This window comes from Alexandromys fortis, unplaced genomic scaffold (assembly GCF_014885135.2).
Source record: "Alexandromys fortis isolate MF-2015 unplaced genomic scaffold, M_Fortis_MF-2015_v1.1 scaffold_30, whole genome shotgun sequence".
Taxonomy (NCBI): domain Eukaryota; kingdom Metazoa; phylum Chordata; class Mammalia; order Rodentia; family Cricetidae; genus Alexandromys; species Alexandromys fortis.
In genome coordinates, this window is record NW_026067922.1 from 3,377,316 (window position 1) to 3,391,767 (window position 14,452).

Genomic DNA, 14,452 nt, shown 5'->3' on the forward strand with positions numbered 1-14,452 from the left:
GTGTAGCCCACGAGCTGGCTTACCAGGGAGGATCTTAACCCGCGTCTGTCTGGAGCGGGAGAATCATGGCGACTCCTCAACTCAGCTTCTTTTTCCCAGCATTCTCTTCTGTCTACTCCGCCTACCTAATTTTCTGTCCTATGAGGGCCGAGGCAGTTTCTTTATTATTAAAAGACCCACCTCCATCAGACTCTTGTGTAGGAAAGACTAGAAATATCTTACATAAGCACTTGCTTAACAAAAACCAAGTGATTGTATATGTATTATATATTCACTTGATATAAAACTGGCATTTAATTATTGTATTTAGAATTTATATACATAACTGAAAGATAAAATTTTTTTATGTTCCACATCCTGATCTAAAGCCTGCTTCTGGTCACCAGTCTGCATTGTGCACAGACATATGTGCAGGCAAAACACCCATACATATAAAAATAAATAAAATTTAAGTCGTTTATAAATACTAATAAGTCATTATTGTCCAAAAGTACAGAATAGGAAAACTAATCACTGGTATATCTGAAAGTATAGACAGCGGAGATTCCATTGCTAAACACTGTTAGCATGGTGGTGTTTTCTCTGTCATAATTTAAGCTCTTCTAGATTAATGGAAAAGATGAGCATCAAGATGTAACCCATCCCCTCACCAGGCCGTTACTGCAGACAGTGAGCTGCAGGCCACCTCTGGATTCCCAAGGACTGCACACAAGCTGTGTCCTGTGCTTGGCTCATCTCCCCATGCTGTGGCCACAGTGTGAACCAGGAGCCGAAGGGAACATTAAAGCTCCATGAGATTTTTATATCCAGTTATCATGAACTCCCTTCACGCAGTCTCAAGTTCTATTCTCAGATTAAGTGTGGGGTAGAAAAGGGCAAACAGAAAACTGCCCGTTGCTCACGACCTGGCCAAGACAAGTCTGCACACACTTCCTTACACAACAGCAGCCACACACCTTGAAAAGCATGCTTACCCAGGCAGAATGGTTGAAGAAGGTTCTCCAAAGGAATTTCACAGGTGAAGCTCAGTCTTTCAAGGGCTTTCTTGATTAGGAAGGACTTTATTATTTCTGGACATGGTTTAAGTACTAAGTAGCCGGTAGCATAGAGCGCATATCGAAACCAGCACAGAAGTGGGGTGGCAATTCTGCCGTTGGGCGTCTCAGCCATCCGCTCGATAGTGGGAAACAGCAGAAAGGAGTGGATGACCTACAAGAAAGAGACACATTTGCATGAGAGGTTTTCTTACAGAATAGCCCATGCTGGCCTGGATTTCCTAGAGTTTCCTGACAGTCACCAGGCCTAGAACACCACTGGAGAAGTGGTCAGATCAAACTAAAGCTGACTGTATTCTTACCCCCATGCTAGTCTATAAGGGACCTAAGTGCATTCCTGAGGCACTAGGGCCAACTATGGGAAGAAGGAAGAGTGACAGACACTTCCTAGATCATGATGGAAATTCGCCATTCATTGAAGGATTACTGGGAGGAGGAACCAATGGTCTGTCCTGACTTGGTGGGAGCAGGGCCACACAAAAGGCTCCACTGCTATGACCATTTCTTTACTGATTAGACTTGGAGACAGCTCTCTTTTCAAAGTGGGTTTCTCTTAACTTCAATTTAAACTTTATCTTAAGGATAAAAGCATCAAACTGGCTCAGTCAGGAAAACAGATATAGAGCCAAATGCTTCTGCTGATGAAAATGAATATAAGTCCAACCACTGGTTATTACTGAACTGGGTGAAAATGACTTCTATAGGAGATCAGAAAAGTCAAAAGAGTTATGCACAATCTATCAACAGAAATATACATGGGCACCTCAGTAATAGTAAAAGATCACAGAACCGAAAAATAAGAACAGAGGCTATCGATTAAGTTTCCTAACCTTTTCTTTACATGTATGGGTGTTTTGCTTGCATGTATGTCTGGGTACCATGTGTACACAGAAGCAAGAAGAGGGCATTGAATCCCCCTGCAGCTTGAATTCCAGACAGTTGTGAGCCATGATGTAGGTGCTAGGGATAAAACGCAGGTGTTCTTAAAGACAAACATTGCTCTTTACCACTGAGCAGTCTCAGCAGCTACACCTTAATTTATAATTACATTAGAAAAACAATTTAAAGTGTGTATGCACACACACGCGTGCACCAGGGTGCACATTTGGAATATAGAAACAATTTGTGGGAGTCAATTTTCTGCTTCCACTATGAATTTGGCACCAGTCCTGCTTTTTTTTTTTTAAAACATTTTAAGTTAAACAGAACACACGTACAGTGAGGCATCTCAGATATAAATGTGCAAGCCAGCAAATCACTGTACAGCAAACAGCAAGGCAGCAGAAAATGCAACGAGCACAGCCTGCCTTGAATCTCGAGCCACAGGGTTTCCTTCCGGTCAGCACCCATCACCTCCCATGGGCAGTTCTTTTCTGTTTCACATCCGCACCCGCCGCCCCTTCACAATGAGGAGTCTCTTGGTTAACGAATTTTACATAATAGCACACTTTACGGTCTTACTTCTTTTATTCAACCTCATGTTTATAAATGTCATCTTTATTTACCTTATCTTTGCTAATATTCTACTATATGAATGTGCAAACTTTATTCATTTCACTGAGAGAATTTCAGTTGTTTCCAATCTCTATTCAGATCTTAGTTTCTGCTCCAGTGCTTTCGGTGTGAAGAACCTAACGCAGTTCTTGCACATGGTGGAAGTGACCACAACTCTCCTCAGTTGTTCTTGTCTACAGGGTTGTTACTTTCCCTCAACCTTTGAAGGAGTATCACACAGGGTAGAGATTCCAGGTGGTGGTTTTCTTTTTTCTTTCGCTTCTCCTTCTCCACACTAAATATCTCACGCCTTCTCTCTTCCTGTCTGTGAAGGTTCTGAGGTGGAAATGATCCTAGCTTTTGTTTCTCGACAAGTAATGTGTTTGTTTTTTCTCCTTGTCTCCCAAAATTTCATTATTTTTTTTTTGACTTTCTGTAGTTTGGAAATGCATGCCGACTTGTAGCATGTTTTAGGGAGGTGTTAATCCAGTGTGGTGTCTGGTGTCTACTGAGGTCCCTGTGTCTCTCGTGTGGTGTCTGACATGAATTTAGTTGCCATCTTTAACAGTTATTTTCTGTTTCTTTCCCTGCTGTATTCCGGTTCTTTTGTGAAGGCCTGCACTCTTCCCATACTGTTTTGTTTCTCTTTGCTTTTTGTTCTCTTTGCTTTTTGACTTTTGAGGTTTCTATTGAGATATCTTCAAGCTCAGAAATTCTTTACTTACCATATTCAAGTTATTCACACACCTAACAAAAGCCATCTTCATTTCTGTTACTAGTTTTGATGTGCAGCATCCCCACACCTCTTAGGAGTCCCATATCTGTTCATGTTGCCCACTTGTTCTATTAGAACTTTTAATTTGTTCATCACAGCTGCTCAGATTCCTGGCCATCTCATCTCCACATCCCTACATATGGGTCTGCAGCTCACTCCACTGGTCAAGTTGTGCCTTCTGCTACTTAGCAATTCCTGTAATGTTTTTCCTGCCAGCTAGACACAATGTGCCGGGGAAATCAGCTGCTGCCAGTGTGACGCTGGTCACACCGTGCTCTTGTGTCGTTCACAGCAGATCTGTCTCTGCTTTCTGCCAGAAGTGCACAGGGATAATTCTACAATATCCACAACAAGAGCCTGGTTGAGCTCTTAGGAGACAAATCTCAAAATTCTACAGTTCTCACATGTCTGGGACCTCCTGGAAGCTGTAAACTTCAGAGCTCTCTACTCAGAGCCCTCAGTAATTAGCCAGCCACTACGTGGCTACTCCATCCTGGACATCTGACTCCCACAAGGTTTCAGCGTGTGACTCTCCACTCTGATAAGCCATCACCCCTTATATGTCCCCATCTCTCACACTGGTCTTTGGTGGCCGTCAAGCCTGCTTGGCTTTACATGGACCTGGGCATCTGAACTTGGTCCTCATGCATACAATGCCAGAGCTCCGCCTGCTGAGTCCTCTCCTCAGACCACTTGCTTTTTAAAGAGCTGTTGTGTGAACTTTAACTGAAGAAACAGGAATCAACGTCTGCTCACCCACATAGGGCACCCATCCCAGAAACAAAGAAATGATTCCATCAGGGAGTTTACCCAGAATAACTCTCAGAACTGCCAGCAACTTATGGGTCGCTACACTGTTAGGACAAACTGTCTTTCCCAGCAACTGTTCATTGTTAAACCTTCGCAAGGGGCTAGGGCTTTGTGTGTCCCTCCCGTGCACTGTGATGGAGAGTTAATGAGCTCAATTCTGTACAAGTCTCCTTCCAGTAACTACAGCTGCATCCTGCGCAACTGGACAATGACCACATCATGTCCAGAGGACAGTGTGCCACAACAATCGTTATCCTGACATATCAGGATATTATGGACATTTCAGGACATATTAGTGATACAACTTTGTGGCTTTGATCTGTAGTCCCTGGTGACCAGGGATGTTGAACACATTTTCAGATATGTATTGCCAATGGTGTTTTTCTACTCAAGACAAATCGAATCAAGTGTTTGATCATTTCTAAAGTGGGTTTGGTCTTCTTTTTTAAAACATTTTTTGTATTTTGTATTTATCTCTTTATTGTTAATGGAGGAGCATACCACACAAAGTGGACCTACATATACTACAACAAGTGGGAAGGAGTTGGTTCTCCCCTTGCACCATGTGAAACTCGGGGATCCACCTCAAGTGGTCAGGGTGAGGGCTCCTTACCCAAGGAGCCATGGGCTCACCTGGTATTCTTTCCATTTACTGTTCTTTCTGGTTCTGCTTTTTTTTTTTTTTTTAAGAAATTGTTTTCTAACACCGAATCAAGAATGTGTTTTTTTCCTTCAAAATGTTTCTTTATAATAACTGGATGTGCTGGCCTTATCTTCTCTACAATGTAGGTCCAAGCCTGTGGCTGCGTTACATCAGTTGTGGGTCTGTTCTCTGACTTCAGATATCTGTGAATGTTTGAACATTTCCTAAGTATTTTATATTTCTTTCTGAGTGAAATTAACACTTTCCTTGAGGGTAGGTTTCTATCTCCATCTGCAGTCGGCAGTTCCTTTCTCTTGGTCACTGTTTGATGACAGTGGCCAAATGCTAGATTTGGTCAGGAGTCCCCTGGAATTCTCCCTTTGTGTCTCTCACTAATGCAGAACAGGGATTTGAAGTGAAAACTGAGGAGGGATTTTTCTTTTGAGTCATATCTTGTTTTTTCCTGGTCCTATCTCTCAGCTAACTATTCAGCTATTTCCTGTAGACGTTTTCTTCCACAATACTTGAGATATTTTGTTTCCCTTTTGCTCACAATAATTTGAGTTTCTCTGGTTTTCCTCTTCAGCCCAATAAAAACATATAATTCCAGGAGTTCCTGTATGGCCTGGAGGATGAGTGAAAAGGTTTGGGGTGACGGGAAAGAGCTTTTCAGACGTCTGGAAATGCTGCTTCGGTAGCAATGCATCGCCAATGCCGCCAACACACGTCTTAAACAAAGCACAGCGTTTCAGCCACAATATGAAGTGAGATCTGAAGCTCACACAGAAAGTACATTTTGTCATATTCCCATGCTGTAATGTAGGTATCTGTCGGGTTACTTCAACAGCAAGCAGCGTGCTTTAGGAGTCTGAGGGGTAAAACTGATGAAAAACCTTTCAGGAATCAGAGAGGTGTTCTATTAACCAATGACTTTCCACTGCCCAACTCAGAGTTCTGTCGTTTAGGGAATTCTGATGTCACAATTTCATTCCTCAAAGTGACAGAGATGCTGCTTTAGATTTAAAGAGACTGAACTGATTGCAAATGGGTGGGTTTGTGCAAAGGAGTCCCTTGTATTGAGATAGGAAGGGCTTCTTCTGTGTCCTGTTGAGGTTTCCCAGGTGGAGAGCGCTCTCCCTACCCCATTATTGCAAGAAGAGCTCCCCTCCGGGCCAAGGAGCAGGCTGCCTGGTAGCAGCTGAGGGAGCAACACAAAGATGCAGAAACTGAAGTCTCAGTGTTGTTAGTCCTGGGGCGACACTCTGGTCAGGGAGCCAGGCTGGCCACAGTTATGAGCACACAAGGCTTGTCTTGGATAGTCAGTGCTCTGTGGTAACACTTGGGTAGACTTCTGTGTGCTGGTAAGTAGACCGGTCTGTCACTTTCTTTTCCCAGTTGTGTCTACATTCATTTGTATAAAAAATTTCCCTGAATTTCAGATCATGGCTCTTCCCCACTATCTAGAAGGTTAGTAAAATAATACAATTATTTATGCTCTGAATATTCAGTAGATCTCATCACTGAAGCTATCCGGGTCTGGGTTTTCATTTTCCAAAAATGCATGGGCTATTGATTTATTCAATTTATTTAATAGTTCAAGCTTATCCAGGATATTTCATCTTGAATTTGCTTTTATATATCCCCCCCCCCCCCCATGCCAGGCTTGAGTCCATTTCATTTAAATCTCCAAATTCACTTGCAGATCGTTATTTATAGCATCCTGTTATTACATTTCCACCTCTGTCCTAGTAAAGATGTGACCATCACAGTTCTTATGCTGCCTGTAGTACCTGAAGGAACAACTCTAACTATAAAGCAAGTCCCTCCATTTCAGTTCTGGTTCTCTCTTGGGCTTATTCTGTATAGCATTACACAGCTAACATAGCTTTCTCTTGGCAAGAGTTGCAAGATAAGACTTTTCCTATTCTTTTATTTTCTACATTTCTACATAGGATATGGTTCAGTTTTCCTCTATTCAATCTCATAATTTAGTTAGGATACATTTTCATCTAAAGTTACTTCTAATATTTTAGGTATGAACCCAAGGTACACAAATCCCAGCTCCCAGCTCCCCTGTTAGCTTCCTCCATATTTCTTTATCTTTCTTATCACATTAAATAGATAACAATAAAGGATATGAAAATCTCTATATGCAAAGGTCACACTCTAAGATTGGAAACCAAAGACTACACAATCATGCCAAGAATGCGGAAAACCATCTGACAGTAATATAACATCCTCTCGTGCCATAATTTCACGACGAATAAGGTGTGGAAGGAATGCACCACACAGCAGTGGCCATAGACGGTATCCCCGGTGCTCACATCATATCCATGAAAGGTATTCCAAGCTTTCCTCGTAAGGAACAAGGCAACCGTAGATTCTTATTAAAACAAGTAGGTTTAAGAAATAGAAGGTATATAAATCAGAAATATGGAGTTATACTACTGTGGACAGTAAGAGGCAAACGGGAAATGACACACTGAAAAACTGTTTGAACTAAAAAATTAGTTCAGTAATGTTGCAAGATGAGGAAATCAACACTTATAGAAGATTGGTAATGTTTCTGTAGGCCAGCCACAAACTTCTCCCTAAAAGATATCAGGAAAACAATTCCACTTTTTAATCAATAGAGCTGGAGACATGGCTCGGCAGTTTGAATCAGGTACTGTTCCTCCAGAGGACCCAAGTTCAGGCCCCAGCACCCATGCATGTCAGGTGGCTCACAGCCAACATCAATCCCACCCTCCAGAGATCTGACACTCTCTCCTGGCCACTGCTGGTACTGCAATGATGTGTAACTCCTCCACCCCCCCATCATATACACGTAAAAAAATAAAAAAAAATAAAAAGAATTACTTAAACCAAAAACCCATATATTCTGAGGTCTAAAATACTGAAGAAACTGACAGCATCAATAGCGAAAACCTCTCCACTGTCCATCGATTAGGAGACTACTATGAATATGTCCGTACTACCTAGGGCTATTTACAGATGCCATGCATTTTCCACCAAAGTTACACAGGAGTTTTTCACATTAAAAAAGTCAAACTGTGTATAGAGCAACAGAAGACACCAAATATCCAAACCGTCTTTAAAAAAAAGAGCAAAGCTGTTGCATCACATCAACTGACTTCAAAACACACTACAAAGCTATACTCATCTAAACAGGATGGTAACAACATAGACGGCATTAGGCCAATTACACAATGTATGACCAGTGTATAATATATACTTGTATGAAAACGTCCTTATGCAAGACAACATCATGTACAATGAACATATACAATGAAAATTAAAAAAACAAGGAGCCCTCCACATACTTAATTTTTAAAAGACAGATGTTAAGAATACACTCTGCATAAAGGACAGACTCGTAGTCACTAGAATTGGGACAACTGGTAACCCATATGCAGAGCAATGAAATTAAATTCTCATCTCATTGCAAAATTAAAAAAAAGCATTAAAGGTTTAACTGTAAGACCTAACAGCACAAAACTATTAGAAGGAAAAGTGAGAGAAAAATCTCCATGAAGTTGGTCTGAACAAGGATTTCTTAGATAAGATTCCAAAAGCGTAGACAACAGAAACAAAAATCAAATCGGATTACATTCAGTTAAAGAGCTCTGTTCAGGAAGGGGAACAAGCTGTAAGTGGAGAGACATCTACAGAACAGGAGAAGGCGTTTGCAAACCATGCTTCTAACAAGAGGAAAATATCCAAAGCAGATGAGGAATTCATCAATAACCAGTAACCAAGTAATTTGATTTAAAAATGAGAAAGGGGGCAAGAGAGAGGGTTTAGCGGTGAATAAATACTGGCTGCTTTCACAGAGGACCAGAGTTCAAGTCCCAGCCCCACATCAGGTGGCTTATAACTCCTTGGAATTGCAGCTCCAGAGGATCTTATGTCCTCCTCTGACCTCAGCAGGCACCTGCCCTCACATGCTCATAACCACACATATACAGATAATTACAAATAAAATAAATCTTAAAATAATAAGCATGCAGAGGACCTCCTTTCTGCATTCACACCACTTCTCTTTCTTTAGGAGAGCAAAACCAAACCACACCCTGCTGCATTCTGGACACAGGTAAACACATGTGACAACACACATCACAAATGTTTCAAATGGTGACACTGGAAATAAATACTTTTAGTTTTCCTGGTTATCCTACAGCAAACCAGTGCAAACACTAAGTGCAAACCATCGGTTTTCCCTGACATCTGATAATTGAGTCCTGTTCAGAAACCCACTGCTCATTTTAGTTCCTCGTTCATTCATTAACTTCACAATCAGACACCTATGCTTACTACGATGTCCTCGGAGATTTAGAGACTAGAAATGGTTAATGTAGTTACTATCAAACTGGAACTATTGCACAGATTCCACAGGAGTTATGTAAACCTCAGGATTGAGGGAACTCTGGGCAGATCAAATCAGCTGGCAGAAACAGGAAGCAATCCATTATTTTTACACATGATCCTTTACTGTGACCCATGTTAAACCAAACTGCATGCAAGGGGAACGAAACATACCAGCAACCACAGGTTATATTTGGTTGATCTATATCAAAACAAACTTAGTATTAAAGTGTGCTCTGAAATCCTGGGAATCGACCAAAGCGATAGGAAGTTCTTACATCTGCTCTGAATGCCTCATTGCCTCGCAAAAACACAAGAGCAGAGACGGTCACAACCAGTGCTCAGAGATGGGACAGGCAGTCACAACCAGTGGTCAGGAGATGGGGCAGGAAGTCACAACCAGTGCTCAGGAGATGGGGCAGGAAGTCACAACCAGTGATCAGAGATGGGACAGGCAGTCACAACCAGTGCTCAGGAGATGGGGCAGGGAGTCACAACCAGTACTCAGTAGATGGGACAGGCAGTCACAACCAGTGCTCAGAAGATGGGACAGGCTCCACCCTTCCGCCTGTGGAGAACAATTCACTGCTTCTCAATTGAGACACACTTTCACCAGACATCAAGATAATTTTAGGGAATTTATAGTTTAAATTTGGTAGGAAAAGCCACTGTTGAGATTTCTTTTATTCTTTGCATAGAAATCCACTTTTAGAAAAGAAAAAAATCCACGCAGGCCAAGGAAGTGGACCTAATTTTCTGAGCTCGTGCAGAGCACTTTCCAGACCTCTGACAGGACAAGCTATGTTCTCAGGTGACTGCCTCGTTACAGTGCTGGCCAGCTCGGTCTGCTCTACGAAAACAGGTTCATCTGAGACCTACAAGAGTTAACGTCAAAAAAATACCAATTTTACATTTAAATTTGTAATGTGTGTGCGCATGTGCATGTGTGTGTTCACAAGTAGGTGGCCATCAGTTAGGGCAGCTGTGACCCCACGAGACAGAGACTGTAACTTGGGAATAGAAAGTTGTCGCACAGGTTAAGCTCAAGCAGAAGTGACCGGAGGAGAAGCGTGTGAGTTCCCACACTAGCTGTGATGATGAAGCCGGGGATCTGTCCTGTTCAGGTCAGGAAAAAATAAAGGTCTGTCTGAGATCCATTCAGTAATACCCTCTCCCTCACCGGTCTCTCCGACAGAGAAGCTCCCTTTCCTCACTGGTTCCCAGTGTAGTGATAGTTTGTCTGTGTTTTAACAAATAAAGCTTGCCTGAAGATCAGAGTGCAGAGCTAAGCCACTAGAGGTCAAGCAGCGGTGGCTCACACCTTTAAACCCAGGACTTGGGAGATGGAGGCAGAAGGATCTCTGTAAGTTCATGGCCACCCTGGGCTACCCAAAATTGATAAAAGTCTATCAGAGAAACAGAGCTCACACAAAGGTGATCGCAGCACTAGGGAGGTGGAGACAGGAGTGATATGGCTGGGTGGTGAGAGGAATATAAGCCAGGAGGAGACAGGAGCTCAGATGCAGGCTGAGGTAGGATATGAGGTGCAGTCTGAGGACAGGATTGTCCCTTTGGTCTGGGCACTAGAACAGGTTAAAAAAAAATCTCTAGTGGTTAGGCACTCTGCTTCTCTGACCTTCAATTTTCACCCCTGAAAGGTGACTCTGAGGTTTTATTATTAAGAACAGTTTGAACTTGTCCTACACACCGACTTCACAAGGAAGCTCTTATCCTAGGGGTGCCTCATCTCCCAGACCCACACAATCCAGATTAGTTCTCCCAGTCCCTGCAGAGCCCACAGAAAGAACACCTGACTCCAGGGAAGGCCCTCATGCCCCCCGAAAGGACTGGATGTCATTCCTGGGTCTAGCAGTTTCTACTTCTTAGTTTTAGAATGTTTGGCTTACAGACACAGGCCACCAATTTATTAGTCAAAAATGCCAATGCTATGCACAATTCTGCATGGGAAAACTATACATGGTTACCAATGCAACCTTCAACATAGAATTGAAAAATTAAGACAATTCAGAGGCCCTGGATAGCAGTTTAGTAAACATGGATAATACTTCTCATTGATTTGATTCACATTTTAAGTGAATACGAAGTTGTTTTTATTAAACACAGTTTCCACAATTATCACAGTAAACTTCTTTTGCTGTGATTCTAAGTAATTCAATGATATCCTCAGTTAATCCAATCTGGTTTTTTTTTTTTTTAAGATAAAAAGCATCTCCTTTATCTTCAGATCACACACGTTCTATGAAACCTTCTCTGGATGCAGTTTCCATGGGTAGAGAACAGTTACTATGTGGAAAGTGTGTTTGTTAGGAAAAGTACCCGGAGATCAAATGCCACTAGCAAGTAGTCTTTTTCTGATTTTACTCTGAGGTAAAAATATTTCCTCTTCTCCTTTGAAAAATCCCTATTAGCAATAGTGAGGCCATGAAACAATTTACAATTCAGTGAATTAAAGACACGTCTGTAATAAGCCAGGACACATCTGTGCAGTCCCATGAGAAAGAACGCATCTGAAATGCTCTCTCATCAGCATATTCTAATGTCTTCACATCACCATTCATTAGTTCATGTGGGGGTGGGGGGTGGAAACTGCATGTGACCTCACATTCCAAATCACACCAAAGCAGACACACTACTTCAGAAACCAACACTCCTCATGGTTGCATTATAGCCTTTATGAGAGTCTTATATGTATTTGTGTGCACAGTAAGAACAGTAAGTTAGCATGCAAGAACTCACTTTGATGCAATCAAGGTGTCATCTGGGACAGGGACCTCACATGAGGATCAACATGAGGGCCAAGAATCATTAAAGTTGTCAACTAAAGCTGTCATCAGGAGTCAGTTCCTTGCAGTGTAGGGCCTAAGGCTACAGTTTTTCTTGGCTGTTGGTTCAAAGCTGCTTTTGGCTTCTAGAAGCTGCTGTACTCCCTCGACACATGAGCAGGACGGCTAAGAGCATGGCAGTTTGCTTTCCAAAAGCCAGAGGGCCAGGCTTCAGCAGGACAGGGTGTCACCTCAGGTATGTAAATCACACGACCCCTCCCACCTTTACTGCATTTTGTTGGTTAGAACTGTAAGCAAGGAGGAAGCGACATATAAACATGGGCGTGAGAAGTGGACATGAGACCAAAGGTGGACACTCGGGGTCTGCCCACCACACTCCTGCTCAATTCCTTCTTCTGGGTCACTGTATTTTATACAAAAGTTTGATTTGTGTACAATTAAATCTTTACCTAGTCTAAGGCCAAAGTATTACTCAGTTCAAAGTTTTAAGAGTTAAATTGGAATGGCTCCTTTACATATCGTGGTGGTTTGAATAAATATGGCCTCCATGGGTCCATACGGAGTGGTACTATTGGGAGGTGTGGCCTTACTGGAGTAGGTGTAGACTTGTTGGAGGAAATGAGTCACTGGGGGTGGACTTTGAGGCTTCAGATACTCAAGCTACACCAGGTATGGCTCTCTTCTTGCTACTTGAGGATCCAGATGTAGAACCCTACCCCTCCAGCACCATGTCCGCCTGCACACTGCCATGCCTCCAACCATGATGATAATGGATGAAACCTCTGAACTGTAAGCCACCCTAAAGAAATGTTTTCCTTTATAAGATTTGCTGTGGTCATGATGTCTCTTCACAGCAATAGAACACTGACTGAGACACACATGCTCTGCCGATCTGTGCCTTCTCTCCTGACAACAGACAGATGTTCCCTTAGTCAAGGCAGGTGTCAGGGTCCTTACATGAAGAGAAGGAGCCAGTGGTGCTCACAACACTGACAGTAGCCGGCAGTAGTTGCTGACAGGACTGTCATGCGTGTACTGTATTTCTATTAGAAGAAAAGGAAGGCGGGTCTTCCTTCGGGGATTTATAGGAATATGTAGGACCCCACCTTCGAACTGGCAGGAGTCAGCTTCTGTTCTATGCCCGTGAAAAAACTAGGCCCAAGCTATAAGCCCGACAGAGGGGCCAGCAGTAAGCACGGATGTGTCTGGGCTTTGCTACAGTGGATGATACACTGGCCCAGGAGCATTTTCTGTATCCGAGAATACAGTCTTCTTACAGATTCCAAACCAATGGATTAGTGAAGTTTAAGGGTGTGAACACCCTTTACAGAAACTTTCCCCTAATAATATGGGGTCATTATAGAACACAGTAAAAACAAGACAGTCATCACTCCAGGGACAGCAGCCATAAGTCTCTGGGGTCTCTGTGTTCACTGTCAAAATGTCCTGGGCTCCATAATACACTACAGAGCGTCACTGATCGGACACAGTAAGTACCCGTCACTCTACAGACACTAACTGGGTAGCACAACTTCACACACTGTGGCAGGTATGCATTTTCATAGTTGTTATAGTTCTCAGGTCCACATCTGCTGCTGTCCTTTGCATCTTTATCTGAGAGCTTGCTATTCTTTCATGGACTTCTAGAAGCCCTTTACAGTACGAGGTTAGGTACTAAGGTTGGCGAGTGAACACATGGTGGGTCCAGTCCTAGCCCTGCTCCTCACTGGGCTCTTGGACCCGAGCAAGAATCAAGGTCCTTCAGAGTCTCCAGTTCCTCCCATATGAACTCAGTCATAAAAGCCTCTTCAAGTTGTTGAAAGGATTAAAGAACATTCCTCTAGCATTTACTGTAGCTACAAAGGCTACAGTAAAGATACTTATTATCACTCCCATAAATAGCCACAAGGGAATTGTATACTTGAAACAAAATTTAACATTCTAAAAACAAGAATGTTAAAAGAGCTCAAATTTTTCTTTTCTCTCCATTAACTAAAGTGAACAGAGTGTACTACATCATTTTCTCTGTTCTAAGCACAGGTGTATAGGACATGCTAGCTTTAAAGGAATTTTTATTTATCTGTGCGTGTGTACATGAGTGTGCATGTGTGTGTGCGTGCCACAGAGCACATGTGGAAGTCAGAGCACAACCCGTGGCAATCCTCTCCTTCTATCATGTGGTTTCCAGAGCTGAGGCTTAGAATGTCAGGCCTGGAAGCCTTTACCTGCTGAGCCATCTTGCTGGCCCAAATCAATAATCTTTAAGGTAAGAGGCAAATCAGTAACTTTGCTGCAGACATCTCCTGATAAACCGCAGGCAACTCTCCTTATAGTTCCCTTGGCCATTTCTACATGGTTTTAGGAAGCCACTTGCTGCATTAAAAAATCGGCCAGCTGTACACTGTGTGACGTCCCTCTGAATGATTCTCTACCTTTATTATTAAATGCTTTCCTCATCTTTGTGAAATTTGAAAATATCTTAACTTTTATAATTAGAAAAAAAATT

General features: G+C 42.5%; 1 protein-coding gene across 2 annotated transcripts in view; it reads right to left on the bottom strand.

Annotated features, from left to right (window-relative positions):
• The window catches only part of LOC126501331 (lipid droplet-associated hydrolase-like), a 67,850-nt gene that overhangs the window by 12,200 nt on the left and 41,198 nt on the right, over positions 1-14,452 (bottom strand). For both annotated transcript variants that reach the window (XM_050141939.1, XM_050141941.1), the window contains one exon: positions 975-1,209. In XM_050141939.1, the coding sequence (XP_049997896.1) occupies positions 975-1,209 (235 nt within the window). The remainder of the gene's footprint in view (positions 1-974; positions 1,210-14,452) is intronic.